The sequence below is a fragment of the Saxophila tyrrhenica genome (genome assembly GCF_035928015.1).
Source record: "Saxophila tyrrhenica strain CCFEE 5935 chromosome Unknown scaffold_2, whole genome shotgun sequence".
Lineage (NCBI taxonomy): Eukaryota > Fungi > Ascomycota > Dothideomycetes > Mycosphaerellales > Extremaceae > Saxophila > Saxophila tyrrhenica.
In genome coordinates this window covers 840,154-867,993 of record NW_027041734.1, presented here as the reverse complement: position 1 = coordinate 867,993, position 27,840 = coordinate 840,154, and the positions used below count along the sequence as shown (strand labels likewise).

Sequence of the window (27,840 nt, the reverse complement as noted above, 5' to 3'; positions counted from 1 at the left end):
CTTTATTCGCTGTTGTAGGGTGTCGATCAGTTGCCTGCGCTAAGCGCCCGCTTCGCTCGCTGTTTCCGCGCGTTTGGTCCCGTCTTGAACCTTGTCCCTGCTACACTTCTCTCCGCCATCTGACACTTAAGAGTTGAGGTGCCAGACCGCTTGTATCGCTGCGAATAATCTGACCAAGACTGGACTGTGGGAGGTAATTTTCGTTTGCACCTGTGCAGCAACACATTGTGGTCCTTGCCCGGCTGAGCGCCGTTCGACTGTCTCGCCATTGCACTAAAACTGGCTGTACGCATGTCGACCGCAAGACCTCATCATGGCCGGACTCAGCGAGCAAATCGAAGCACTGGGCCAGGAGTACAATCGGCTCGAAGAGCGCATCACGGAGCTCGAAAGAACGAATCCAAACGGCAAATCTCACTCTCACGATCTCCAGTCACTGTCCTCAAAGTTGCCACTCGCCCTGGCCTCTATCCACCACATCGCGCAGGAACTCATCCATCGCCTCGGAAATGGCGACCAGCTGAGCCTGACGATACAAGCCCAACTGCAGGCCTCTTTCGGTGCTGAACTCCACGCTGGCGTCCCTCTCGCCAAACGCACACTACCCACGCCCAGCCTCTCGGACGCAGCAACCAAACGGAAGAGCACCGAGAGTACTGAGGGGTTCGACAGACCAGCTAAACGCCCTCGCGGACGTCCACCTAAGAACGGGGTGTATGCTCGCAAGCTGAGCACGGATTCTTCAAGCTCCAACTCGGCCAAGGAGAAATCGACAGACCTCAAGCAAACCACTCCCAAGGTGAAGAAGCCACTCGGCCGACCGCGGAAGAGCGTTGCCACGCCTCCACAGCAGACCTCCAGAAGGACCACCGGCTCGGATGCTAGCACTGCCCAGGATGTGTCACTGGCGTCCAACAAAGCGGCACCTTCGAAAGCGAGCGATGCGGATGTGACGAAGACGAAGGAGAATCGTACTCCGGCCAAGCAGAGACACGAAGACACTACTCAAGACTACATCGACAGTGGGATGGACGTTGATGATGAAGGCGAAAGGAACGCATCTGTCTCCATCCCGCCCGAGCGCCGCAGTACTCGTACGCCAAAGCCGACGGAGAAGGCAAATTTCATTAGCTGGAAGCAGTACAATGAGATGCAGTGAGGGATCTGTTAGCTGTGTTTCCAATGAACATCGTGCGCGATGGTATTTCTAGCGAAGGCGCTCAGGAGCTTGGAGTCTGTATCACGCATCGCGTATGGGTGGGCTTATGGCTTGATGTTTCGGCATTTTTGAATGGGTGGAGAACCCGTTCAAAAGGAGTTGCTGGCGGATGGCGAGATTTGTGCAAAGTGTACATCGGTGAATGTCGGTTGAGTCCATATTCACTGGTGATGTTTAGCGAGCGGAGGCTGGACATCGGAATGCGGCAGTATGGTTTATCGACAAGGCGCCAACCATATGTATTCATACAAAATATCATAACCATCCAGTCAACCTCTGCGAACTTCCTTCCCTCCTTCAATTCATTTATCGACCCCACCCAAACAGGAAGGAGGTTTACGTAAGCAAAGCCTTGCATATCCAAATCCAAACTCACATCTCAGCTCCTTCTTCCTTCCCTCTCACGATGTCAAGTCCACCACCCAAAATTAAATCTGGACACAGTCGTCACGAAACAGCATTGATACACGGACTTTCCCAGTCGGAGGTCCAGAAGCTGTCGGAATCATGCATTGAGGCGAAGTCGCGGGCTTATTGTCAGATATCCCTATCTTTGGATCTCGAGCAACCATGCTGATGAAATTTGCAGGCCCATATTCCCACTTCCGAGTCGGTTGCTCGATCCTGCTCGCGGACGGCACGGTAGTGCAGGGTGCAAATGTTGAGAACGCAGCGTATCCCGTCGGCACCTGTGCGGAGCGTGTGGCGATGGGGACAGCTGTTGTTCAGGTAGGCTGAAGTAGGACACTTGAACCTAAGGACTCGATCTAACACTGTTTCAGGGAGCAAAGAAAGGCGATATCCGCGCGATAGCAGTTGCAACCGACATCAGCCCTCCTGCGAGCCCTTGTGGGATGTGCAGGCAGTTTATCAGGGAGTTCTGCGAGGTGGGTGGAAGGCCTTTACGACTGATTCGGTATGTGGCAGATGCTAACGGCGCCTACAGCTCAACATGCCTATTCTAATGTACGATAACGAGGCACGGTCGACGGTGATGACGCTGGGACAGCTACTACCGATGAGCTTTGGGCCCGAGAAGTTGAAGACGACCGATGAGGTTGAGCATGGCTTATCGCAATAGCGGAGCGTACTTTGTGTGCTCGGGAGCGTGCTGCGACTGCGTTGTTGTTGAGCGTGGAGCTAATTGGGGATGCACGTTCGAGACAGCCTGCATAGACAGGCGTTCAGAGGGTCCATGACAAATTCCAGGTACTGCTCGATGTCCGCCGGGTCACATTCCTGCAGCCGTGCTGCCCTGAAAAGCTTCTGTTATACGTTCCCTTATACACCTCGCACGCATGGAGTGAACATGGAGTGAATTTACAAATGCATGTTGACGTCATTCCAAAGCCGGTGAAAGTGAAATCAAAGAATCGCCTCCCACTTGCGACTTTCCTTCTCTCAAGTACCAACCGTACAGAAAGATGAGGAGAAGCGCAGTATCAACAGCCCGGCAAGCCGCCTACAGCACTCGCCATGTGTCGTCTACAACAACATCCCAGGCGCCCTTCGTATGCGCAAGATGCCAGAGGACCGCCTTTCGGAGGGCAACATACCAGTCTGCTTCGTCGCAACGACACTTATCAGTAACACCACTCCGGCGACAGGAGGCATCTGCAACCGAGCCACCTCCACCGCAACGAGAGTCCATCCTACCACAAACCCACTTCGACTTCTTCCCCAACACCTTCCCTAACGGACCACCCCCCAAGTCACCCTTCACACCGGACCTCCAAGCCTTGCGACGCGAATTCCTACAGATACAAGCCAAGTCGCACCCTGACATGGCCCCAGCGAACCAGAAACGGCAAGCAGAAGCCCTCAGCTCCCGCGTCAACGAAGCCTACAAAGCGATCCAGGACCCACTGAAGCGCGCACAGTACCTACTATCACTGCGCGGCATAGACGTGGAAGACGAGAGCGCGAAGCTAGCAGAGAACGAGCTGCTGATGGAGGTCATGGAGGCGCGGGAGGCGGTGGACGAGGTGGAGAGCGAGGAAGAGCTGGGCAGTATACGAGACGAGAATAATGCGCGGATAGGGCAGAGCGTGGAGGTATTGGAGAAGGCTTTTGCAAAGGATGAGATGGAGCGGGCTGCGCAAGAGGCGATACGATTACGGTATTGGATGAATATTGAGGAGAGTATACATGGGTGGGAGAAGGGGAAGGGTGGTGGGGTGATTCATCATTGATTGGAGAGGTCATCGATTATGGATACGAAACGCTTATACTTCTGTTCCATATGTGCATCAGATCTGCCCGCGATTTGCACTGCCTTTGATGAAGCCGTGGAAGTCGGGTAAGCGTCGGGCCTGAGTAAGCTGAGCATCGCGACCGCATCCTCATGCATGGTGATGCGTTATAAGGCTATGCGAAAGGATGCGTCCGCAAGGACATCCGCGCGAACAAGCACTGGTTTTCCGGTCAATCCTCAACACGCTTATAAAGCCAAGAGCATTCGTCCTCCGACCAGCTTGGCGCGATTGGCATTATATCATCAACAACACATCGCACATCTTGTCAACCATCAGCCCAGTCTGAGTGAACATCGCTGAACGCTTCGCAACACAACTCTCAATATGGCCGACCGATCGCTGTACGAAAAGCTCGAATCGAACGCGAAAGCGTGCATTCATTCAATGCGAACAGCCACGAAAGGCTCCAACGATCCAGATCCTGATGCGATTCGATCCCACCTACACCCCGACTGCTACGCGGACTTCGGCCACTCCTTCTTCGTCTCCACGTCCCCTGGACTACAAGGCAAGGCGCCAGGAGAAGAGTGGGTTACTCGTCTCTGCGGGATGGCGTCGAAGATGAAGACATACACGATGGAAGTGATGAATACGTGCGTAGACGTGGAGCGACGGACGGTGGTGATGCGGGTGGAGCTTCACATGGTTCCCAATCACGCAGAGGAAGTTGTGAATGATGTGGTGTTCTGGTTGCGTCTGGATGACAATGCGGAGCAGGTGCTCAGCATTACTGAGTTTATCGACCCCGTGGCCAGTGGAGAATTGGCGAAGAGGATGCAGGTCGGACCCGGGGGATCATGAGGTAGCGGAGGAGGTTCAAGCTGTTCAGCAGAGATGAGGTGTTCATGATTTTGTGACCGTATAATGAGCCTATATGAGGAACGGACGTATCCTTACCAGTACCCTATCGAAAGTACTCGTGCAGCTTCACCTCTGCTTCCTCCATCTGCTTCTGGAGTCGTGCCTCGCTATTATGCAGACCCGTGTTATAGCCACATGCACGCCTCTTCCCTGCTGCGCGATGCTATAAGCGATGTGCTGCTATAGAAGCGTCGGAGTAAGGTGCGAGCTCGCAACCATGCGAACCATGCATGCGAGACAGCGAGCCGATCAACATATGTATATCAATCAGGTATAACAAACAGCACGCGACATATCGCAATGACCGCGGGTCGCGTACACAGCTCGATCGCCTGATCATGTCCACGCGTCCAGTATATAATGTATTGATGAGTCGTTGAGCGCGACACGGCTAGATCGGGATGCCGATACTCTATCGGTCGCAAGCACGGCCAGCATCCAGGCAGTGCGCTGTCGAAGCAATAAAGCCGGGACAACAGGCGCAAGGGGACATGCAACCACCGCCGGTCTCGTTCGCAGTCGCTGTGGAAATGATCCGCCGGCTCGCAGGGCAGTCTCTGCGGTTCTGCTTTGTTGTTGGCCACGCAACGGTGGGATTCTGGTTGAGATGGTGGTGGCGGGTTTGTGCTACGTCAGCTATTCTTGAACAATGTGTTAAGTCTGGGAATGTGCTCAGCCTCCCAGCCTTCGTGCGACAGCGGTTGCGCGTTCTCGACGGGGGCGGTTTGGGGAGCAAGCGAATGAAGAAGCTTTTGCCACGATCGGCCTGCGATGCCTGCAGCGCTAACCGTTGGCTAGCCCTGTTCCTGAAACTTATCGCTTTAGGTGTTGGCAACGGCGGGACGGCGGTTGGAGGAATGAGGATGCGTTGGACTAGCAAAACGCTGCATGCTAGCAGGTTCCTGTGCTCGGAGAGGTGTCACAGTTGCGCGTGAATCATCAGCGTTGGATGTTTGCCTTCGGACAACAATCATAAAAGCGGACGTTGAGCGCATGAACCGTGAATACAAAGATTTAGACTTTACCCCGGAAACAGAAGTGGGTCCCAAGGTGGCTTAGTGGCCGAGCGCTAGTGCAGCCATCCTGCAAGGGCAGAAGCGTTGTTGGAAAGGGGACTCATCACCTTTTAAAACCTGCAACTGTGCCCTTCTGCTTCCCTCCTTTCACATTCCACCACTCGCCTTACGCTACACCATCGTTCACAACACGAACATAATACAACAAGCACCACTCACTCCGACTATCGACAATACCCTATTAATATCAACCACCACAACACCGTCAACATGAAGACCACCTTCGCCGTCGCCGCCTTCGTGGCCGCCGTCTACGCACAGTGAGTCCTCGTCGCATGACGCACACAAACACCACGCATTTGCTGACTTTTCACCTTAGGGGCATGCCCGCCAACGAGTACACCGACGGACAGCCACAGGTCCCAACTGGCTCTGCTCCCGCCGCCTACTCGACCGTCGCACCAGTCTCCTCGGCCGCGCCAGTGACTTCTTCCGTCGTCGCTCCGGTCTCCTCTGCTGCGCCAGTCTCGTCGGTCCCAATCGTCAGCTCCGTTGCGCCCGTGCCATACCCAGTCCCCGCCGGCAACTCCAGCGCCGTCGCCGGCCCCACTGGCACTGGCAAGGCCACCCTCCCCGTCACCAAGCCCACCATGGCTACCAGCGGCAAGCCCGCGCCAAGCGAGGCTGCTCCCAGCGCGTCTGCTCCAGCTGCCACTGGCGCGGCCGCCGCTCTCCAGATCGGTGCCGGCGCTGCCTTCGCCGGTCTCATCGCTCTCTTCGCATAAGCGACCATTGTTCTTCGGGAGCCTCGCCGGTCTGGATATCCGACACAACAACTGCTGGAAGGAAGGCGGCATGGCATGAAGGATAGTGGGTTTCGGCAACATTGATTCATTAGCAACAGCATTTGGGTGGCGCTGGGATTGAATCAGCTTCGACTATTAATGGGTATGCATTGACTCGCGACAGCAGAGTCTTTGCATGTGTTGCAGTGGATAGTACGTTGAAATCAACAGTGGAATGAACCCAACCTTGTCTCATATCTCTTTCGTCATGTACTACCGTTCTCCTCGTACGTCTTCGACCTCACTGCATTCTGTAGCTCTACCACTCTCTTCTCTGTTCCTCTTGCTATGTCTCTTACTCCTGTAACGAACAGCAATGTCGACATCCAACGCACGCTCATGCTCCTGAGCATCCGGATACAAGTAGCACGCATCCGAGAGTCCACGCAGAAGTTGTGAACTGGCAATAGCTATGAGATCCTGCTTCCTGACGATTCATACGAACGTACTCCCACGCCGTTCATCCAACCCATCACTCACACTTCCGCCGAGCCGTGTGATAAGACGAAGTCTTCCACTGAAGGAGGGCAATAAGACAAGAGGGCGACAACCAGACATATGGATCATGCCAACGGAAGCTAGAGAGTACCACGAACAAACACAAGCTTCCGCCCAGCAGGTCCTAGTAGGCTTGCTCAAGTGTACGTACGACCTTGAACTCCACCTCCCTCGACTTGCCGTCACGACAATGGAGATCGTGGTATACCGTGTTGTACGCCGCAGCTCAAGTTCGCTCTGTGAGCATTGAGCGTCAGCGACAATATAGCTCCTCCTACCTCACATTACGATGCTCTTGGACTTCTGCTCGACCTGGTGTATGCGTGGTCAAGCCTGGGGTCGGTGTTGTGCTGGAGTACATGTAGTTCGCTACACTGGACGAGTCCTGTTGACAGCCGAAGATGGGCGCAGGACGCTTGTCCACCTCGCTGCCATCACATCCACATCGCGTGAAGGCCCTCTAGCATCAGCAGGATGTAGTAGGAACAACCTACTGAATACAATCTCGACCGAGGAAGCCGCTCGAAATCTCTGCGGGAGTAAGTAAATCGTGGCGATGCAGGGTTCTAGCCAACGTCTCCAGGATTTTGGTGGATCTCTTTTCACTCTGATCCTTTCGGCCAATCACATGCGCAAATCGCAGCACGTTTTTGACCTCACCTCTTCCCACCGCTCGCCCTTCAAGATTTTCATCGCGCGGTATGCCCGGCAAAAGCAAGCCAGAAGAACGATGGCTCGGATTGACACTTTCGGCGCTCGCCATGTGGCCGACGGTGGGTTTGACTTTCCTCTCTATCTCCTTCGCACCATCCTCATCCTTCATCTGTTCTGTCAGTCTCGTATCTTGCGCCTGGAGCAGGACAGAAGACATACCATACAGCTCATACAGGTCCAATACCAATCTCTCGGCGCCTTACCAATTCTTTAGATCTGGTTGACGCATCACGACAGTGCGACAAAAACCCTGGACCAATCAACCGTCGACTAATCCAACCCACGAGCATCGATTTTGGTAGGGCTCGCAGCCACCCCGGCCGCCCAAGTCTTGACTTTCTGGCCAAGCATTTGCCTATCAAAAGCCAGCTCGTCATCGGCAGGAGCAGTAGTCCATCCGTCACTTCCGTCTGTCGCCCAAAGCTTTCCATCAAGCTATCGCAAGCCTCCGTGGCGGCCATTCAAGACCCGGCGAAGAAAACGTGGTGGGCGGAGACGGCAGGTAAGCAATCCCGCAGCACCACCACACCCTGCAGGATCAGCGTTCACCGGCTAACGAGCAAGGTCCACGTTGATCTCATCTTACTTCCGCAGCATCGAGCTATATATTCTTAAGCTCGCAGAAGGTCAAGCTTCTTGATCAACCTTTGCCAAGGTCTTGACATCTCTTCTTTGTCTCGGCGCCTGCTCTTGAGCATTTTCATAATGGCGGCAGATCATTCTATGCGCGACTACGGTCTGGCTGCACCTCACGGGCCGAACTTCACCGGCCAGCATGTTGCTACGGCCAACCTTGACGACATGAAGGGCGACGAGGCATCCGTCTTCCGAAACCTGTTATTGCCAGACGACAGCTACGACGAGAATGGCACATACTGGGCGGACATGCCGCTCGGCAAGCGCATCTCCTTCATCAACAAGGTCAACAACGCCGAGAGCGCCAGCGAGCTGCGAACAATTGGGCGGATGATCAAAGCCGATCCGCTCAGCCCTGTCAGCTACTACTTCCGCAATATGGTCATTCCTGGTATGGGACTTTTGTTAGAAGGGTGCGTTTACTCTCCTTCCCTTCATCATGCATCGTCTTCTGACATCCTTCTAGATACGTCCTGTTCTCCATCGGAAATCTTGGTCCATTGTTTGAAGCTGGCTTCCCGGACTGCTGGGGCTCCCAGACTATTTGCCAGCCTGTATGGCAGGAAGCTGTGGCGTACCTTGAAGTCGTCGGTATTATTCTTGGCCAGATCCTGGTCGGCATCCTTGGTGACTGGCTGGGTCGCCGTTGGGGTCTGATCCAAGATGCTATTATCATGTTTCTCGGCCTAGTCATGCTCACTGCTTCGTGGGGTGTTACGATGAGTGAGTTGCAACAGCTTCTGGCACACCGCTTTTCATGCTGACCTCCTTGCAGACGGCTTCGTCATCTGCTATGCGCTATCGCTCATGTTCTACGGTGTTGGCGTTGGTGGCGAGTACCCAATGACTGCGACGTCAGGCATGGAGAACGCTGTCGGCTCTGGTAAGATCTCAACTCGGGACGACCGCCTGCACCGTGGCCGCAAGGTCACTTCCGCTTTCCTGATGCAAGGCTGGGGTCAGTGGTTCAACCAGGTCGTTCTCATCCTGTTGCTCCTCATCTTCAACTCCGGCAGCGGCAATCCTCCATACGACAAGGTCGTTGTGCAATGGACGTTCCGCGTCTCCTTTGCTATCCCGGCTGCGGGTACCCTTTGGTTGGTCTACTACAGAACCTACAAGATGAGGTCTGCATCCAAGCAGCTTATGGCAGCCAAGAAGAAGCAGTCGGTCACTGGCTACGACGTCAAGTCCCTCGGTCTCACCTTCACCTACTTCGGCCCACGCATCATTGCTACTGCCTTCGGCTGGTTCGCGAACGACGTGTTCTTCTACGGCAATAAGCTCTTCCAAAGCTCCTTCATCGCCGTCTTGAATCCCAACGCAGAAGGTGTGATGACGAATTGGCTCTGGAACTTGGCCAACATCGGCGTGGAACTCGCTGGCTACTACCTCGCTTCCTTCTTGATCGACCACAAGCTCTACGGCCGCAAGTGGATGCAGATTATCGGTTTCGCCGCCTGCTTCATCACCTTCGCCATTCCCGCCTTCCAGTACCACTACTATGCGGAAGGCCCCGGCATCCACTCCTTCCAGGCCATGTACTACCTCTCGTCCTTCTTCGGCCAGTTCGGTCCGAACGCTGTTACCTTCTTGGTCGCCGCTGAGGTCTTCCCGACACCAGTTCGAGCCTCCGCTCACGGCTTTAGCGCAGCCTGCGGCAAGCTTGGCGCCCTCCTGGCAGCTGTACTGTTCAACTACATCGACTCCCACACCCGCTTCTACGTCGTCCCGTGGTTCGGTCTTGTTGGCGCTATTGTTACATACCTCTTCCTACCCGACACCACCGGCCTCGACCTCAAGGAGCAAGAACGCCGCTGGGCCTTCATCCGCGCTGGCCGCGAGTCGGAGTACCACGGTATCGCCATCCACCCGAAGCATCTGTCCTTCTGGGAACGCATTCGAGGCGTCGGCAAGCACTACAACCCTGAGCTGGACTACCAGCAGCGTGTCGAGGAGATGCGCGCTGATTGGGAACAAGCCATGGCCCGCCACGCCCAAGAGAAAGAGGGTGCCGAGATCGACGAGGCGACTGACGACAGCTGGAGTTCTGAAGTCAGCACGTTCTTTGAACGTACTCGCGGGAAGGGAAATGGGTCCACACGATCGCCTTTCGTGCAAACGACCCAGGCCAACGGCGGTACGTTGAGTGAGAAGGAGAAGGAGAGTGATGAGGCTGCTCGTTAGACGCGATTTCCTCGCTTGCTGTGTACAGTTTGGGAAGGAGCGATATAGAGCGATATCATTTGTGTTTGGCCTTTGCTTGAAGAGGAGGCGAGAGCGGGCGCTGGCTGTGTAATTAGGCGTGCATAGACTGTATTCATGATGAGACGACGCGATGGTGTTACGTATTGCTCGATGTTCGGCATTTCTCTCGCAGTTGTACTTACCCTTCTGACTGCTGTAGCCCAGCAATTCGCACGTCTATACGTAGAGAAGAAGCACCAATTCAGCTGATCATGTGAAGTGTATAAAATTTGCCATGCCCAACGCCTCGCTAATCAAGGCAGCCGTATCTATGTGTCTACACCGAGCCATCAAATCTTGCTTCTCCTGTCATCTACCCCATCACCTTCCCAATCTGCGACTCCCAGTTCTCCGCCCTCTCGAAGCCGTTGGCATACGTCGAGTAATCCATCATCGCCTTCCGCACCTCGCTGGCGTCGTTCAGCACGAACGGGCCGTACTGAACGATCGGCTGATCGAGCGGCAAACCCGCGACGAGAATGAACCTCGCTGTCTCCTTGGCATCTGGTGCAACCTGCGCGATGACTTGGTCGCCCTTCTGCTCGAACACGGTGTTATGGTATTGCTTCACTTCCTGCGTTGTCGCCCCGGTGTCGAAGATTGTCGTCCCTTCGAGCGTGTACGCGAAGGCGTTCCAGCCTGCTGGTAATGGCTGTACGATCTTGCCGCCAGGTCGGATCGTGACGTCTAGTAACCACACGGGTGTGTATGCGAGCTCTTGTACGCTGTCGACGCCGTGGCTGCGGCCGGAGATGACTTTGACTGTGACCTTGCCGTCGTCAACCTCGGCGACTGGGATCTCTTTGGCTTTGAGATCGCGGTATCGTGGTTCGCAGTTCTTCAGGTCTTTGGGCAAGTCGACCCAGAGCTGCATGCCGACATTTGAAGTTCCGTCGCCATTGTCGTGCGGCATCTCTGCGTGCACGATGCCTCGGCCGGCTGTCATGAATTGGAGGTCGCCGGTCTCGATTGTGCCCTTGTTTCCGGCGAAATCTTCGTGGTCGACTGCACCGTCGAGCAGATACGTTATCGTCTCTTGCCCTCTATGCGGATGATCCGGGAAGCCAGCACCAACAGCAACATTGAAGTGGTCAAGCATAAGGAACGGTGTGAAGTTCCTGAGCTTTGGAGTGCCAATCGAGCGTCTCACGGTCGCACCAGCTCCCTCTGACTGCTCTCGCGCGAGGAGGACTTGCTGAATGCCTCGTGGCTTCGGTGAGACCGCATTGAGAGAGGGGTCTTCTGGTGGGATAACGGGCAGGCCGACGAAGGTCGAGTTTGGTGACATTGCTGAGAGTGTTCGGGTGGTGTTGTGTTGAAAGATCTTCGGGATGTTTTTCAACGCGTTCGTTCTGATCGCTTGCATATACTCGAGAAGTGTCTCTTGCTGGTAGTAGCTTGCCGTGACGATAGCGAAGATGCTCACAAAGATGGAGAGGAGAAGCCTCATTAGGAGCAGAAGTGGGTTCTTATAGTGAGAAGAGGAGATCCAGAAGGTATGAGAGACGGCTAGAAGGAAGAGGTGTGGTTACTTAGCTATTAGTATTGACTTTGTTCGCATTGAAACATAATTAACTGGCATTGAGCACGAGAGCAGCAAAAGTCATTCTTAAGCCGTTATTCAGCTAATGTCAGCGGGGCGCGAGGCTGTAGCACGTGACCTTCGCCGCACTCGGAAGGTTCCGCGACGCTTTTCAGGGTCTTCACTTCTTTCTGCAGGACGTACGCTCTCTTCTGCAGATTCTCCATCAACGCATGTATGTCCACACGGCATCCACGCGCACATCGACCAGGATGCAATTGCTGTGCCTAGAACAGAGTCACCATCGTAGGACCACTTGCCATTCTGGTATCGGGGCCGCGACATGGTAGGAGGTAGCTAGTCAGTCAGCGCCAGCTCCCCTCGAGTGATTACATTTCAGTAGGAAACCCGAGGCTGTAGGGTATCATTTCATCAAACCTCTTCCTGTATTCATAAGGTCACAGACGCTCTCTAGCGCTGCCTCAAAAAGTTCAACCCTTTCGCTCCACCAACGATGGCCGACGACAGCGAGCAGACAAGAAGACTCCTGCAAGACAGCATCGACGGCTACGGAAGATCAATGCCCACGACAAACTTCGATAACCCATTTGTCATATCGACGATCGTCGCCTCGGCCATGACCGAATCGGACACAAACCGGACAGCCAAAGCAACCTACGCGTTTATTGTCCCGGCAACGTACGTTAACAATCCTGGACCTGAGCGAACGACACATGGAGGCGCAATCGCCACATTCATGGACAACTGCACCAGCATTACCTTGATCGCATCAAAACGGTACTTTGGACAAGGTGTCACGAGGAATTTGAACGTCACCTACTTTCAGCCTGTCATAGCTGGAGAAGAGGTCTACGTCGAGACTGAGGTTCTCTCGATCAACAGGCGAGTCGCGACTATTCAAGCTGCGATGAGGAGACAGAGCGATGGAGCTTTCTTGGCGATGTGTATTCACGAGAAGATGAATCCAGAGAGGGTTGGGTCGAGAGCTTCTTCGCTATGAGGGCTCGTCAACGTATGACCCAAAGCCTCGTGACGACAACCACGTCTGTCTCTGTTCTCTCTTACCTGATATCAAACAGACCATTCTCCTGTTTGATCAGGTGTGTGCGATGAACGGGAACGCTCTCGAGTAACGATACTAGAGCAACAGCTTCGAGAAGTTCTCATTCGCTTAAAGCCAGTAGACGCTAACGGATGTTTGTTCGAGTGCTTGTGCGGCTTCCGTCTTTGAGACCTCACCTCTCCTGCAACCTTCAAAACCTCAAGCAACCAGCAGGATGTATAACAGAAAATGTTCTCAAGTTGCCAACTACGGTAGCATGCTTCTCCGAGTTCTACTGATTCGTGAGAATGGGCTGTCCATCTGGGCCGTGTGTGGGGAGGCTCGAGAGGCTTCACTAGCAGCAAGTTAGGTCTTATCACTCCTCCAATGACGTACTATTCAACTGGTTTCTCGTTAACATTTTACCTTTGGCACTGTCTTTCCGTGAACAATCGTCCAAAATATCTTGGAGTACCGAACTGCCTTAATTTGGACAATGCTGTTCCTCAGCTTAACCACTCTCCTGGCCCTATGGGTACCACTCATCCAATCTCAAGACCTCTGCCCAGTACCCAACCACTTCAACTACCACGACAATGACCCGCAAACCATCCGCTCATTCCAAGGGATCTACCACTCAAACTACAACGAGACCATCACCTTCTGCAACTTCAAGCCGAAATCCTTCGAGCTCAACTCATGGAACATCATTCCAGTGCTCGCGCAAACCCACTACGGCACTCATACGCCATATACGACCGTAGGCGCCGTTCTCACTGGTTCGGTCTACATCGCTGGCAATGGAAGCGTCGTCTGGAATGGCTTCGGGTTCAGCGCGACTGGGCCTTACAACTGTGCTTTTGCTCTGAACGAGAGCGGTCAGAGGGCTGAAGGGTACTATACCTATACGAACCAGAAGAACGGGAGTACCGAAGCTGGAGAGACGGGGCCTTGGAGGTTGAGGTTTCAGCGAGAGCCGACCTGGGATGAGTGCAGGCTCGTGTATCGGGGTTACACGGTCGAGGACTACGAGACGGGTTGTACTTCGAGCGGAACCCACAGCTAGAATTTAGACGTCTCGACTTCGATCCAGGCTGATGGAAGCTATTCAGGTTATGAGCGCTGTATATACAGCCCAACTCAAAAACTCCTAGGTCAAGACCATAGAAAACACAAAAATAAACCCATCAACAAGCTCATATGGACGGCAAAAGCGAGAAGCAAAACAGCAAAACGTACAGCAGGCGGAATTCCCGCATGGTCTCCCAATGCAGTACTAATCACCCGATTCACAGCTTGAGGAATGGCAGAGCGGACGGGATGCCCTATTTTCTGCGATCTTTGGCCGTACGTGAAGGTTGTTATCTCGTCATGCCTTATATTCTGTGCGTCAGAGTGACTCTATGGTAGGTGTGCGGTTTTCTTCGTTCGCCCGTGAGATCGAGTGGCACATATCTAGGACGTCCACACACGCCAGACCACATTTCAGTAGAGGAGACTTCATGCACCTGCCTGTCTCAATCTAGAGAGCAACGAACGACTTCCAAGGTTCAGGTTCATTAGCATAGCATATTCATCCGACTATCATCCAAGCTATCTAAGCCGGCTCCAGCCCGTAGCAAGAAGCCCCTTCCTACCGACCAGCGCCTCTTTTCTCCTCTCATGCAACAACACCTTTGAACCAGTTTGCGCCAAAGGGTTCTTGCGACCAACCTATGAAGAAACCTACGCCTTAATGTGAAGCCAGGACCGCCACAACACAACCGTAGGAAAGCGCAGCAGTCCATGGGATGAAGATGCATGCTCTGCTTTGGCTCGCTATCATCTGTCTATCGACCAAGCCCTCAAAGCGCCGAGAAGACGAAGAGCTATCACACACGTTAGCATTCCCCACTGCACAGCCCATAGAAAGAGTGGTAGTACTCACGTTATTCGTCGCGGCAATAGCAATGCTGTCCTCCCTAGGGTGCCAGCTCATGTGCAGAATCTTCTTGTTGAAGTCAATCTGGTCCGCATCGGTCTCCTTACGCATCCTTTGCGCACCACCTGCCGGACTGCTCCCTCTGCTGCCGCCCTTCTTGCCACCTGCGGCACCGTCTTTGCCATTCATCGGAGTTGGGATGCCGACCTTCTTGGCCTTGAAAGCGCTCTTGTCGGCCTGCAGCACCACTTCGGTGTCCTTGCCTTCCTCGGACGGGTAGATCATGAAATTGTTGTTGTAGGAGCCGGTCATGACGTTCTTGGCGTCGCCTGAGAAGACGACCTCGAATTTGTCGAAGATGCTGTCGTTTTCGTAGGTATCGCAGAGTTTGGGTCGGAGGTGCTCGTGGATGGGGATGGTCTTGACCGGCTGGCGCTCCATGTTGACGTCCCAGATCTTGACGGTGAGGTAGTCGCGGGAGAGGATGTAGCGGCCATCGTAGCTGAAGCGGACGTCGGAGATGGATGAGATGATTTCGCTGAAGAATGAGCGCGACGAAGGGTCTTCTTCTTGTTCGAACTCTGCATGCATTTGTTAGTAGCTGGTCGCTTCAGTATTGGGAGAACTCACGCTTGGCATGCTCATCACACAACGCCTTCTGTCGCATATCCGCCAGCTTGATAGTACCCTTGCTGCTCGCATACATGAACCAGTTGCAGCTCTGCGGATGGAACTCAGCGGCAGTGATGACTTCTGTCAGCTCCTCCATGTTAGCAGGCTTAATGTCGACGATATTGAAGCTCTGGTCCTGAATGTTCAGGTTCCAGAGGTTTATCCGCAAATCGTCCGAGGAGATGAAGGTCTCGCCATCACTGTTGACGGAGATGCTGTTGATGTGGTAGGCGTGGGCATTGGAATAGACTCTGCGTGGGACTGCGGCGACGACAGTGTCATGGTGCGTCATGCGTGGGAACTTGAGGTCGGCAACGCTCCGGAAGTGATGGTTCGGATAGCGTACAGGCCCGCCGCCATTTGCGTTGCCCGTGCCTGCAGGTGTGAGCTCCGAGGAGAGGTTGTTTTCTGCCACCACCTTCAACGATTTCTCAAAGACCTTCCACAGCTTGATCGTCTTGTCGTTGGTCGACAACAGGTAGTGTGATGCATTTTGTCTCCGACACCACTTGATCTTGTTGATCTTCTCCTCAATCTCCAGGGATTTCAGGTAGTCGAATTCAGGCTCATGTGATTGGAACTCCGTGTGGAACTTGTACTCGCAAGTCTTCTTTGTCTCATTCCGCTCGAACAGCACCACCCGGCCGCCCTTGTCGCCGGTCGCGAGGTAGTTGCCCGTCTGATCGAACTCAACAGTCGAGATGATGTCCGCTTCTGTTATGTCCTCGACATCGCCTTTGTCTCCGAAGCATCTAGAAGTGGAACGTTAGCATTCATTAAGAAACAGCTACATGGGTGCAAGTGAAGAGAGGTGGTCGAAGCCAGGGGAACCGCACTGCGTGAGCCACCATGACGGTCCAGCGCGTTCGTCTGTTAGAAATTGCTCCGAGTCCGTAGTCGTGCCGCTCCCACCGCTGTCGTCTGCCAACAAAGCGGAGATCTGCCCACTGGAGCTCGAGCCGGAGCTGAAGGTGAGAGAAGGAATTGGAGGTGCTGGCGCCGGGGCCAGTCGTTCTCCCAAAGGACCTATCTTATCGTCCCCAACTTCGTGCTCGCTCACAACGACATCGTCGCAGGTGTTCGGCTCTCCCCTCCCCTCCTCCTCTTCCCTTGGGCGGTTGGTGCGGTCCAGGATGGCGTTCTTGATGCTGGAGAACATGGTGGTGTAGGTCTGTTACTCGTGGCTCATGCTGGGTGCGATGCGTTGAGGATCCGAGCGTGGTACAGTTCCCGTCGGCGGTGGTGGCATTCACGCGTGCAGTGACAAATGCGAAGAGGGAAAGACTTACTGGGTGAACTTCCAGGTCGGCTGGGAGCCATCCGCAACTTCCACCATCTTCCTGCCCGCCTGCCTATGGTCTCACGCACTATCGAAAGTCCAGCACAGCGGCAGGTGCTATCGTGGGTTGTTGCGGTGTGGGAGTGGAGAGTTTCCGCGGTGCTCCCTCGGGGAAGCTGCTGGTGGGCTTCGGCGGCGTCGGAGTGTTGAGTGTGAGCAATTAAGGTAGAGCAGATAGCCCGGAGTGAGGATCGCAGGATCGTAGGAGGTGTAGCATGCAAGGCACGTGAAAGGATCAGCAGGTGCTGTGTCTAGAGCTGGGTCTGAAGTGACGAGCGACGTCAAAAGCGCCAAGCTTGTCGGCGGGGATCGTGAGCCAGCTATGGAATGAATATATCTTTGCGTGACATTCACCACTTCATTGATCCCTTAATACGATAAGATGAAGACGCTTGTAGTGGCGAGGCGATGAGATAGAGCACGTGGATTAAATGAAGAGAACGGTATTACAGGGTCAATTTCCCCCAAGACAAAGAAGAGCTGCTTCAGTACGCCTTGCCTATCTGACTGATCCGCTTCCACGCATTACTCAACACCGAATGATACCTGCTCCCCGTCGCCTCCCTTCTCATCCCAGTGGCCCCTCTGTTCCTCCCATACACCGGGGTCAGCTGACTCACAGCATCATCCTCCTCCTCCTCCACCACACTAACCCCAGGCACGACCTCCTTGGAGTACCCCGCCGGCCTCACAGCAGCCTTCGTCAACGGCATAAGACTGATCGCAACTGCACCATCCCTCGTCTGGTCCAGCATGTCAATCGGTCTGTGGGGTGCGTTCTTGTTCCAAGCGGAGTGTATGTTCCGGCCATCCGTGACTTCCAGGCTGGCATGATGGCTGTGTCCGGCGGCGTTCATGCGCTTCTTTCGGCGTCTTTTGCAGCGGCAGAGGAGGCAGCTGATGATGACCAGGCTGGCGAGGACAATGACGACTATTACCACTAGCCAGGCGATGGTGTGCTTGTTCAGGATTTCGGACTTTGGGTCTGCTGTGTTGGCTGAGAGGAGGGAGCTGCCGTCGGTGGGTGTAGCAGGGGTAGCTGCTGGGATCGGCGGCGGCGGTGCTGACGGTGCTACTGGTGCCGGCGCTGGTGCTTCAGTTGCTGCCATCCGGGCTACCAGACTTCTTTGCGTGACTGGTGTCTTAGGCATCGGGTGAGAGGAGCAGTACTTGATGCGGCCACCCATTCGAGAACAGCCTGCTACTCCGGCACATAGGACAAGTAGTATGTACAGTTTGTGATGTATGTACAATAGCCAACACTTCGCTTCAAGGTTGGAGCGCTTTGAGCTGACCTAGGATGCGGCCGCCAGAGAAGATCATTGATTCCGGAACAAAGAATTTGTGATACACCGAGACCTGTTGCGAGACAAAGGCGCTGCCTGCATCGAGCCTAGCATAAAGCCTTGTATGACGAAATTTGGTAGTCCTTCATGGCATTGAAGCATTTGACCTTAGCGCAAATGTCAATGCATTTCATCGCGACCTTTTCACGAAGCCAGGGAGTCCAGCCAGCCAACCTTCGAAGGTGCACATGTATTGTCCGGATGTATCTTGTGAATTCTCCGGCACCGCAATGAAAACCTCACTCCTCATATCTCTGGGGCTGGGTTTTTCCAGATGTGCGGAAAACTGCTTTACGTGCTCGGTGGTGCTCTTGGAGCCCTCGGAGGGAAAGGAGCACCGAGGGGCGGCCTAGAGCCACCCGCAGGTCCTCCTGCTCTGGGTGGCCCTCCCGGCCTGCCAAACCGATTGCCACCTCCCACGGCCCCTGGTCCCAGATTCCGCCTGCCTTGGCTGCGGACGCCTAGCCCACCTACTCTTCTCACACCAGGCCCAGGCCCAGGACCAGCTCCACCTCCCATCCCAGCCCCAGGGGCATTACCATCTCCAGGCCGAACAGGTCCCCTCCTCCTCCTGACAGGCCCTCTCTTGTTGCCTCCGCCCTCCCCACCCTCGGCCTTGACCCCCTTTCTAGCTTGCCTCTTCCGCTCCTCTTCCTGCTCCGCTGCCTCAACTCCATTGTAGATGAATGCAGTGACCTCGACCCGATCCCCAAAGTCCTTCGCAGTACTGTTGCTCACGAGCACTGTATCCGTCTTCCGTCTCTGCGCTGCGATCTGGTTGCGCAATAGCTGTTGCGAGACTACCGAATCCGTTTGTCCCGCGCGGCGTTTCTGTTGCGTCATCCAGTTCGTGAGCAGCTCATCGGTACGCTTTGCGGCGACTGGCAATGTTTTGGTGTGGGCCTTGTTGAAGTGGTAGCTGCCGGTCTGCCATTCCTGAGCATAGGTTTGAGCACCCAGGCGTGAGTGCGCTGGGGAGGCGTGAAAGGCGCGGCGGGCGGGTAGTGTGACACGGAGCCGTTTGGCAGGGCGTGTCAAGCGGATGGTACAGCGTGGACAGTCCATGTTGATGCTTTTGTTGGGCAAAGGGTCATCGAAGGGTGTCATATGAGAAGGTGATGTTCAAGGAGCCACCCGGCTAAAGTTCGGTGGTACAGCATTGACCATGACCTCGACCTCGCCTTCGACAGTGGACATCTTCAATTACACGATACACTTCGTGAAACGCATCATCACGACTCCACGCCGGCGTTCAAATAGAGAACAGCCTATCAGACTCGACAGAAGACCAACTCATCATCTCCCACTCACGAAGGCCTCTGTGAGCTCCTCGCCCTCGTCGAACACCATCAAGCGCCTCGAGCGCACTCCCTGAGCCCACCATGGCCGCTCCTATACAATCATCCTCCCGGCGCATCGTTCCACCCTTCTTCTCTCGCGACCACCAAGCTGGCCTTGCGAGCCTTCTCAGCCAAACCTACAATAAACCAGTAACCCTCAACCTCATCAAGCTTCAGCGTCCACACGGAGAAGCCGACTTACTGGCCCAACACGTCGTCCAACGGCTCAAGGACCGCAAGAACTCGCCACGCCGCGTCATTCGAGATGCCGCGTGGAAAGCCAATCTACCCACCCAGACCGCCATCACAGCACAACGGCAGGAGCTCATTCAGAGAAGAGCTACCATCAAACCACCCACGCTGGAGACGCTGAAGATCGGCAATGATGCGCAGAAAACGGGGTTCATGGGAGTGAGGGACGTGTTGAAGGATTTGGCGCTGCCGCAGGTGAGCAGCGTGGCGGTAGAGGCAGCTGGGCGTTTGAGTCAGCGTATCACGGCCAATCGAGCTCAAGGCAAGGTGGCGAGAAGAGGTCTGACGGCCAAGGGAGAAGAGCACATCATAAGAGGGGCAGAAAAGGCGAACCAGACGGAAGGGATGCGGGCGGGCAAGAGGAGGATTGGTGCCTACGGCATCAGAGTCAACTTGGGGCATTCATAAGACCGACAATCGGTGAATGTTCAGATGATATCCTACAGCACCATACCAGGACGAAAGAGGAGAGGCTCACCAACCTGTTACCACAGGCCGCGGATTGTTGGTAGGCGCGACCATACATCGTATCAAAATCACAGGAACATGGGCGACGGCTTGTTCTCGAAGGTGTGACATGGCCCAACAAGTCTCTTGAGGCAATGCGGCGGCGGTGAATAGAGTGGATGCCACGCTCGACGGGACACAAATCGTTCCGGCGCTGGGCGTGACACCACTGGACATCGCCCTGTCCAGTCGAGCTAGACGCAGCTTACATAAGTGGTCCGCTTTACGTAAGCAGAACTACCTTCCTGGACCTCACGTCTTTCGTCCACTCTCTCCATTGAGCAGACATGCTACGATCGTGACTTTTGACGATTCGCAACACCATCGGGTTGTCTCCAGGCAGCATCACGTGGAGACTATGACTCAGCCGACTGGTGCAGACCTCGCATGGGAGCTCAGTCTCGCTCCTTTGTTGTATTTATGTTCGTCTTTACCTCCTTGTCGTTGCATCTCAACAACTTCGTCCATTAGAACCCCAACTGTCATATCACCGCTAGCATGGCTACGAAGAACAACACGGCCGATTACACATATCTACCAGTACCGCTACTGCCTGGCCAAGCCAACTGTCGCCTTTCAGAATGCGTGCCACGAACTGTACATGTTTCCGCCGCACAGGAAACCGTTGCACTAGACCAGCAGCTCAAACTCAAGGAGATCATCGAAACAATCTCAACACAGGTCGACTCTGTAGAATATGAATCGAGCAACTCTGAATCGAACATCACTGTTGCGAGATCTTGTCTCAATGGCCTCAGCACGTTCCTTGGGGACATTCTTGCGACACAGACATACAACGAGAGGAGACTGCATGATAGCAAAAGCGCTCTACGCACATTCGAGATTCCTGAAGTCTTAGAGCTCATCCTCGACACCCTTCCACTGCACGATCTTCTTCGAGTTTGGGCGGTCAATGGGGCCATGCGCGATGCCATCCAACATTCTTCGCAACTCCAGAGAAAGCTGTGCCTTCGCCCCGCCAGCCCTGGAAGTAACTTCTATGCGCCATTTGACCTCGACAACCGAGTCGCGCCAGGGTTCATCTGTGCTCCGCATAGCATATCTGACAGCGCCAACTTGGCTCAGAGAGGGCGCGTGAGGATCGAAGCATCTTTCGCTCTCTACCCCGGCCAGAAGCTCGGCGGCATCACGCCTCGCGCACGACGCATGCTTGTCTGTCAACCTCCTATCCAAAACATGTTTGCGAAGGTGCGCTGCTGTGGGCGACTAGCGTGGCCACAAGAATGGAGCTTTCCCGGCTTTACGCGTGTCATGGAGCAGAGATTGTCAAAGTGCCAAATCGGCCCCAGCGATCCCGGACCTGGTGGACTGACCATCGGTGACTTGTATGACTGCGCAGTAAAGGTCACGGAACATCATCGCTATTGCGGCAAGGCAAATGCTCGTCAGTTGGACAGTGATGGCTTTGTCAATGCGCGAGTCACGTTTCAGGGTGACGTCCAGCTGACAGAGGAGGATCCGCTCTGGGGGGAGCTCGAACGCAAACAAAATCAGAAGCAAAGTGAGAAGGAAGAGGAGCGGAGGACAAAAGAGCGGTTCGGGGCGTACACAGAAGCAAAGCGGACCGGTGAGTGTGCTTGCTTCACCGCTTTTTAACGTAACAGGAGCGCTGATGGCCAATGAAGCACACGAGAATGAAAGGCCGGTCCCGACCCTTGAACAGTTCCTGGAGTTGGACGCAGATCCGCACTGGGACTGGGCAACGGGACAGAGGAATCACGTCCAACAGTCTGAGCCACACGTCACCACATGACTTGAAGGGCTGCCGATCATGCTGGCTATCTGGTTTCGTCGGGAATTCAAACTGCGGTAACGGGGTTTGCTTACTGGGGAGAGGTTGACGACCGAGAGCGGTACTCCCGTGCGTTGGAAGCATAGCGTTGTCCGTCCTGTGAAGAACACCAGACTGAAGACTTGCCAATGTTATCTGATTAGCCGAGAGGCGTCACATGAGATTATCTGCGCCAACACGATGATGTCGTTAGTAGTTAGGTTTCACAATCTACCAACTCCCATCCTCGGGCAGCTCATACAGCCCATTCTTCCTCCTCTCCGTCGCCCACCGCTCACACCAAGCCTTCATCCTCTCCCGGCTCTTCTTGCTCCCCACATTGACCGTCGGAATCACCTTCTCGATCCGCAGCGCCGTACAAAACATCGTCAGCTCCCGGAAAGAGCTGTGCTCCGAGTACGGTACACCGAAACAAGACGCCCTGCTCGAGCTTCCGCGCTGTGGGACGAGATCTTTCATGCTGTAAGTGCTCTTCCAGTTGTCGCTAGTCAGCACCGTCTGTACACTGGGTGATTCTGTGAAACGGGAGTTGGGCGGGCGATAGTTCCAGCCGCTTGGTCGGAAGCCGACGGCTCGGGTGAAGTGTGGGAAGTAGTCTTTGAGATAGTCGTCCAGAGTGTCTGCTCGGATCTCGAAGAGGGGCGTCATGTGGACTTGTGCTGCGCGAGGGTCGTTCGTCATGCGGTCGTTGAGTTCCGGGTCCTCCAGCGCGGCTACTATGCGTTGCTTGGAAGGTGGTGCGTAGATCTTGGAGCCGAGTGCTTTCGCGATGCCGATACAGATGCGCTCTTTGCCGATGCTGTAGGTGCCGACAACGACTAGCAACCTGCCACGGCCGCTTTCGACATTTGGCGTGTTGGAGGTGGAGAAGACCTGCTGGCTGCCATTTGGATTCTGCTGAAGCTTCATGCCATCGATATCATCTTCATCAGGTGGCTCCTGTTTGATGCTGGGGTTCGACTCTTTGCGAACAAACTTAGCCATGCCTTCGCCAGCTCGCTGTCGCTTCATCTGCTCCCAGCCATCGCTCTCATCGACAGAGTGCTTGCTCAGGCTGATGCACATATCCGAACAGGCTTTTATGACATTCTCCTGGCTCGGAAATGCATACTTCGGATTGAGATAGGTCGTGTCAAGATAGCAAACATCGATCTTCTGCTCCTTCGTCTTACCACTGACCTTGTCTTGCACGTTCGGCATCAACAGTGGGTGCTCAATGTGCTTTCTGCAAGCTCGGAAGTCGCCGCAGTGGAGTATGCGCTGCATCTTGGGATCGCCGTTTGGCTTCTTGCCGGTCACTTTCTCGAAGAGGTAGAGTGAGCTGCCAGGGCAATGGTTGGCTGGGATCATTGTGACCCTTACGCCTTTCGTGTTGGGCACCTCAACCGTCTTGTCGAACTCCATATCAATCACGTATTTTGGGTCAACTCTCAGCTGCTGCCGCACCAGGTTACCCGTGACTTTCGAACAGAAAATAGGACCGTGGCTCCAGGAACTGGTCAAGCCGATGTAATGGTCACTGTGGAAGTGACTCAAGAAGTAGGCCTGGCACCCTTGCACAGCACCATATCTGAAGGCGTCAACACAGATGAACAAGCCTGGCATGATCTTGTAGAAAGGACAGGTACGTGTATACGCTGGCTTCCCTCTGGATGAATGCTCAGCGGCAGCTGCTTCCGCCCATGCGGCATCCTCAGCATGACCGGACATGAGCTTGTTGAACGCTGAGCCACCGTTTGTGCTGGGCTGGCCGAACGTGAACGGATTCGCTTGACCTGGCTTTGGGGCACGAGATGGCTTGCGGAAGGCATTGGCGGAGGTAGAAGCAGGACTGCTTGGCTTAGGGTCGTGTTTAGCTTTCGGTGCTTCTTTCGGGAGTGTCGATGGCTTGCCGTCCAAGCAGTCGTTGACATGGGATCCAACTTCATGCTCGCTGAGACCAGCGAGGTTGGCGCTACAGATAGGACAGGAAGGCGTGTCTTCTGATGCACTTGTTTCGGTAGTCAACTCAGGAGGCAGCACATCATAGTCTTTCTCATCTTCTTCAAGCTGCGCCTGCTCCTCCATATATCGACGTTCCATGTATTCATCACCTCCTTCGAACGGGTCCTCATCGAAGTCATCCATGTCGTCGAAGCCGTCACCATTCTCAAAATCCTTGAACTCGTCCTGACCAACATCATAGCTCGTTTCTTCTTTTGGAAGCGAAGGCGGCCGGGGCTCGTTGTCGGCTGCTGCCACATCTGACGGTCCGGCTTCCACACTCTCCTGATGCGTCTTCAATCCAACGTGTAAGTGGTTCGCTCCGTCTTCTTCGTCTCCGTCGTGCATGCCAATGAGAGCTTCTGGAGCCTCCTCATCTTGCTCGCTGTCAGACTCCTCAAGGAAGGGACCCGGTCTGCTTTGCGTGCTTGAGTCTGGTAGAGGTTTGCCAACACCAACATCGTTTTGGTCATCCGCATTTGAATCATTGGTTCCTGATATCTCCTCCACATCTGTTCTTCGCCTTTTCACAGGGCCGTCGTTCTCGTTGAAGCGAACGTCATCTTGCTCGGCTACAGGACTCTCAGCCGCCTCTCCCACGTCGACACTCGAAGCAGCAGGAGATGGCATGCTCTGCTTGTCTTCCATGAACAGTCCCATATCCCTCTCCTTCTTGAAAAAGCTCATGATGTTTCCATTGCCCTTGTCCTTTGCCTTTGGTGCCGCTGCTGGCTTCTTTGCAGATCCCGTAGGACCTTGCCGGCCTATGACAGGCAGAGGCGCCTTGTTAGATCTCGTCTTCGTCGCCATCTTGGGTGCTGGGACAGATGGAGGAACGGGGAGCGAGAAGGGAGTCTTCGCTGGAGTGTCTGGTGGCGTTGGTGGGCGGCCTGTTAGAGGACCTGGAGTGGAATCTGCTGTCGTTTCTCTTGGTTTGCGAAACATCCTCTATTCCAACAGGACATCTTCGATCCTCCTCCGACCCGCGAAGTACGAAAAGAAATCGAACTCTTCGGACATTTTGGAGATGCACTTAACGCGCATCGGAAGACGTGCAGGCATTCACGCTAAGGACTCTCGTGATGTCACCTTCAACCTCACTTGGTCTCTCTCCTATTTCCACAGCACACCTACGCCAACCTTCCGCTGCTTCTGAGACACTTTCTCAACAAACTGAATACCAGAACTCCATGCACGCGACAGGCAGTAGCTGGGCGACGGTAGGCATTTGAGGAGGACTGTCAGAAGTATTGACGCATCCCATCTTTTTTGGCAACGATTCTAGCTAAGTGAATCTTCCTTAACCTTGCTAAAAGTTTCTCTGTTCAACACCCAGCGGCCGAGAGCAAGGATCAAACATGGCCATGCAAAATGGCGCCTGCAAAACGGTTCTCGCCGGATCGATCGCAAAAAACCTAATCGTAGAAGTCCAAGAAGGACTGAAGACGGTCGATCGGAAACCTCGCCTTCATGGCTTCCTGGCCAACAAGGACCCAGCGGCGCGAATGTATGCCGACTGGACAGCGAAGACTTGCAGGGAGAAGTATGATCATAGAATACTCAGCCATGTCATGTTCCTGACCTTTTCCCAGCGGCTTCGATTTCACCCTCCGAGAAGTAGACCGTGAAGACCTCGAGGACGAGATACGCCATGCCAACAACGACAATGACGTCGACGGCATGATAGTCTACTACCCGGTCTTTGACTCAACGCGGGACCGTACTTTACAGTGGACCGTCAGCATGTACAAGGACGTCGAAGGCCTCTCGCCCCAACTCATCAGCAACATGTACCAGAACATCCGATTCCTGGACCCGCCGACGAATCTGAAGAAGTCCATTCTTCCGTGCACCCCTCTGGCTGTCGTCAAGATCTTGGAGCACTTGCGCATCTACAACACATTCTTGGACTACGGTAAGCGATTGTTCGGGCGCAGGATCACGGTCATCAATCGAAGCGAAGTCGTCGGCAGACCACTAGCAGCACTGCTAGCCAATGATGGCGCGGAGGTATACAGTGTCGACGTCACTGGTGTCCAGCACTTCAGTCGCGGGACCGGGCTTCGAAAGCAGAAGCATGAAGTCCGAGATATGGAAGGCTGGGGCTTGGAGCAGTGTCTGCCGATCAGTGAGGTGGTGATCAGCGGTGTGCCTGGCGAGAAGTACAAGGTGCCTACTGAATCGATCAGGGAGGGCGCTGTGTGTATAAACTTCTCGAGCGAGAAGGTATGTTTGCCCTAACGGCAGATTGTGCTTGTACTGACAAAAGACAGAACTTCAACCCAGATGTCAAAGAAAAAGCCTCCATCTACGTCCCGGCGATTGGCAAGGTGACTATCGTCATTCTGCTGCGGAATCTGCTGCGCGTCGTGCAGAATCGGCCACAAGAACCAACTAAAACTTCTGATGCCCCGGACCCCGTTCCTGGACCGTGATCCCCCCGACAAGAGCTGCTCAAGCAACATATACCATCCACTGCTGCGTTTAGTGCAGAATCTGCCAGCCTCCGAAGCTCAGGACGACCTAAAACAGGACGCTGAGTCGTAACCTGCCGACTTCTGTCAATACTCACCCGCAGTCAGCCCAGCATCTGGAGTTTCGCTCCTCTCATGTCATCTACTGGATTGGGAGGAACGCCACAGGTCTCACCTCCGAACAGACTCGCAGCGAGGCCGTTCGCCGCACCGTAAGATGGTTGATCAGGCCACTGTCTTCTCGCGCCGCGATTGAAGAGCTTCCTCCCTCCAGCAGCAACGTTACCAGTCCGGACAAGTGGTGCACAACGCCGAAGCCTGGCCGTTGCGCTCAGGTCAGAGAACTCGTCAACAGGCATACTAGCAGGTGAACAATCGCACGGCAGCATGAGGTTGACCAGCTAGGCTAGACAATACAATTGGCAGGATTGCTTGCTCGCACTCCATCTCCTCTCCCGGCATTTCGCAACCTGGTTTTGATCGTCAGACCGTAAGCAGTAGTAAAGATGACGGAAGTTGGGGGCTGTCGCGGCCCTTTAAATCCTGCAGACCCTGGAGATCTCTTCAGATGCAAGCCCTCCGATAGTGTAGACGGCTTGTTCGATTCTTTGCAGCGTCCGATGAGAACAGATATGTGTCAACATACGAGCGTACAGGAGTCTCCATCCCCCTGAGCATGTGAAGACGAAATCTACCAGACTTCTGCCGCTATTCAACATCTGTGACAGTGGGTAGGTGGCCCGTTCTTTCGAAGGAGCCGGCCAGGATTGGCTCGCCCCGGTCGATTAGTTCGAGACTACGGGGATTTTACTTCGAACTCGATCTAATGATGAGGATCGATGTCTTCCTTGCCACGCGTCAAGGGAGCGGTGGGCGTCGAGTGGGAGGGGCTGAGAGAGCGGACGTTTGACGACGGGGCCTCTGCTGCGACGGTGTAATTAGGATGGGTTGCTGACGAGGACGAAAGGCGGTGCATGTGCATGCTCCACCTTTCGTGGTTATCGCGACGTAGATCATCTCGTCTTAAATTTGCTTGGCCTGCATCGAGTTGACTGGGAGGGAGTTCCTTACATGTCGTCCAAAACCATCGCTGCGCGTGTACCACAACCTCTGTCCGTTGAGCACTGCATCCCTTTCCTCACCATCTCTTCTGCGATAAAATTCACGTGCGTGCGGCCGTGACAGACGCCTCCCGACCACATTCCTCGTTCTAGCCAATGCTCGCCAATCACGGATAATTGAAGAAAGGTCGATGACAGGGTACATGTAATTGCGACATCCTCCCACCCTCCCACATCCAATTTGCTGGACTGGACG

At 54.5% G+C, this 27,840-nt stretch overlaps 16 protein-coding genes across 16 annotated transcripts; 10 read left to right on the top strand and 6 right to left on the bottom strand.

The window, feature by feature from the left end:
• Positions 1-313: 313 nt before the first annotated feature.
• Positions 314-1,159, top strand: LTR77_001417 (uncharacterized protein; the record flags this gene model as incomplete). The annotated part of the gene is made up of 1 exon (XM_064798679.1): positions 314-1,159. One exon carries the CDS (start codon positions 314-316, stop codon positions 1,157-1,159), a length of 846 nt encoding a protein of 281 aa, XP_064663006.1.
• A 630-nt stretch (positions 1,160-1,789) lies between these two features.
• On the top strand, positions 1,790-2,300 carry LTR77_001416 (uncharacterized protein; the record flags this gene model as incomplete). Its single annotated transcript, XM_064798678.1, has 3 exons — positions 1,790-1,948; positions 2,002-2,106; positions 2,166-2,300. 3 exons carry the CDS (start codon positions 1,790-1,792, stop codon positions 2,298-2,300), a joined length of 399 nt encoding a protein of 132 aa, XP_064663005.1.
• Positions 2,301-2,695: 395 nt separating this feature from the next.
• Positions 2,696-3,411, top strand: JAC1 (molecular chaperone; the record flags this gene model as incomplete). The annotated part of the gene is made up of 2 exons (XM_064798677.1): positions 2,696-2,777; positions 2,807-3,411. The coding sequence occupies 2 exons, from the start codon at positions 2,696-2,698 to the stop codon at positions 3,409-3,411; spliced, it is 687 nt and encodes a 228-aa protein (XP_064663004.1).
• A 2,210-nt stretch (positions 3,412-5,621) lies between these two features.
• On the top strand, positions 5,622-6,136 carry LTR77_001414 (uncharacterized protein; the record flags this gene model as incomplete). The annotated part of the gene is made up of 2 exons (XM_064798676.1): positions 5,622-5,671; positions 5,731-6,136. The coding sequence occupies 2 exons, from the start codon at positions 5,622-5,624 to the stop codon at positions 6,134-6,136; spliced, it is 456 nt and encodes a 151-aa protein (XP_064663003.1).
• A 1,048-nt stretch (positions 6,137-7,184) lies between these two features.
• LTR77_001413 (uncharacterized protein) lies at positions 7,185-7,579 on the bottom strand (the record flags this gene model as incomplete). Its single annotated transcript, XM_064798675.1, has 2 exons — positions 7,185-7,544; positions 7,568-7,579. 2 exons carry the CDS (start codon positions 7,577-7,579, stop codon positions 7,185-7,187), a joined length of 372 nt encoding a protein of 123 aa, XP_064663002.1.
• Positions 7,580-8,113: 534 nt separating this feature from the next.
• LTR77_001412 (uncharacterized protein) lies at positions 8,114-10,231 on the top strand (the record flags this gene model as incomplete). The annotated part of the gene is made up of 3 exons (XM_064798674.1): positions 8,114-8,457; positions 8,511-8,767; positions 8,820-10,231. 3 exons carry the CDS (start codon positions 8,114-8,116, stop codon positions 10,229-10,231), a joined length of 2,013 nt encoding a protein of 670 aa, XP_064663001.1.
• Positions 10,232-10,604: 373 nt separating this feature from the next.
• Positions 10,605-11,579, bottom strand: PRN1 (RNA pol II transcription cofactor; the record flags this gene model as incomplete). Its single annotated transcript, XM_064798673.1, has 1 exon — positions 10,605-11,579. The coding sequence occupies one exon, from the start codon at positions 11,577-11,579 to the stop codon at positions 10,605-10,607; it is 975 nt and encodes a 324-aa protein (XP_064663000.1).
• A 748-nt stretch (positions 11,580-12,327) lies between these two features.
• Positions 12,328-12,834, top strand: LTR77_001410 (uncharacterized protein; the record flags this gene model as incomplete). Its single annotated transcript, XM_064798672.1, has 1 exon — positions 12,328-12,834. The coding sequence occupies one exon, from the start codon at positions 12,328-12,330 to the stop codon at positions 12,832-12,834; it is 507 nt and encodes a 168-aa protein (XP_064662999.1).
• A 538-nt stretch (positions 12,835-13,372) lies between these two features.
• Positions 13,373-13,942, top strand: LTR77_001409 (uncharacterized protein; the record flags this gene model as incomplete). The annotated part of the gene is made up of 1 exon (XM_064798671.1): positions 13,373-13,942. The coding sequence occupies one exon, from the start codon at positions 13,373-13,375 to the stop codon at positions 13,940-13,942; it is 570 nt and encodes a 189-aa protein (XP_064662998.1).
• A 778-nt stretch (positions 13,943-14,720) lies between these two features.
• CDC55 (protein phosphatase 2A regulatory subunit cdc55) lies at positions 14,721-16,628 on the bottom strand (the record flags this gene model as incomplete). Its single annotated transcript, XM_064798670.1, has 4 exons — positions 14,721-14,744; positions 14,804-15,378; positions 15,428-16,221; positions 16,306-16,628. 4 exons carry the CDS (start codon positions 16,626-16,628, stop codon positions 14,721-14,723), a joined length of 1,716 nt encoding a protein of 571 aa, XP_064662997.1.
• Positions 16,629-17,293: 665 nt separating this feature from the next.
• On the bottom strand, positions 17,294-17,959 carry LTR77_001407 (uncharacterized protein; the record flags this gene model as incomplete). The annotated part of the gene is made up of 1 exon (XM_064798669.1): positions 17,294-17,959. One exon carries the CDS (start codon positions 17,957-17,959, stop codon positions 17,294-17,296), a length of 666 nt encoding a protein of 221 aa, XP_064662996.1.
• A 434-nt stretch (positions 17,960-18,393) lies between these two features.
• LTR77_001406 (uncharacterized protein) lies at positions 18,394-19,219 on the bottom strand (the record flags this gene model as incomplete). Its single annotated transcript, XM_064798668.1, is given in 2 exon segments — positions 18,394-18,615; positions 18,629-19,219. 2 exon segments carry the CDS (start codon positions 19,217-19,219, stop codon positions 18,394-18,396), a joined length of 813 nt encoding a protein of 270 aa, XP_064662995.1.
• Positions 19,220-19,536: 317 nt separating this feature from the next.
• LTR77_001405 (uncharacterized protein) lies at positions 19,537-20,154 on the top strand (the record flags this gene model as incomplete). The annotated part of the gene is made up of 1 exon (XM_064798667.1): positions 19,537-20,154. The coding sequence occupies one exon, from the start codon at positions 19,537-19,539 to the stop codon at positions 20,152-20,154; it is 618 nt and encodes a 205-aa protein (XP_064662994.1).
• A 597-nt stretch (positions 20,155-20,751) lies between these two features.
• On the top strand, positions 20,752-22,027 carry LTR77_001404 (uncharacterized protein; the record flags this gene model as incomplete). Its single annotated transcript, XM_064798666.1, has 2 exons — positions 20,752-21,841; positions 21,879-22,027. 2 exons carry the CDS (start codon positions 20,752-20,754, stop codon positions 22,025-22,027), a joined length of 1,239 nt encoding a protein of 412 aa, XP_064662993.1.
• Positions 22,028-22,276: 249 nt separating this feature from the next.
• pso2 (DNA cross-link repair protein PSO2/SNM1) lies at positions 22,277-24,859 on the bottom strand (the record flags this gene model as incomplete). Its single annotated transcript, XM_064798665.1, has 1 exon — positions 22,277-24,859. The coding sequence occupies one exon, from the start codon at positions 24,857-24,859 to the stop codon at positions 22,277-22,279; it is 2,583 nt and encodes an 860-aa protein (XP_064662992.1).
• Positions 24,860-25,407: 548 nt separating this feature from the next.
• Positions 25,408-26,484, top strand: mtd1 (Methylenetetrahydrofolate dehydrogenase [NAD(+)]; the record flags this gene model as incomplete). The annotated part of the gene is made up of 3 exons (XM_064798664.1): positions 25,408-25,592; positions 25,642-26,275; positions 26,323-26,484. The coding sequence occupies 3 exons, from the start codon at positions 25,408-25,410 to the stop codon at positions 26,482-26,484; spliced, it is 981 nt and encodes a 326-aa protein (XP_064662991.1).
• Positions 26,485-27,840: the final 1,356 nt, after the last annotated feature.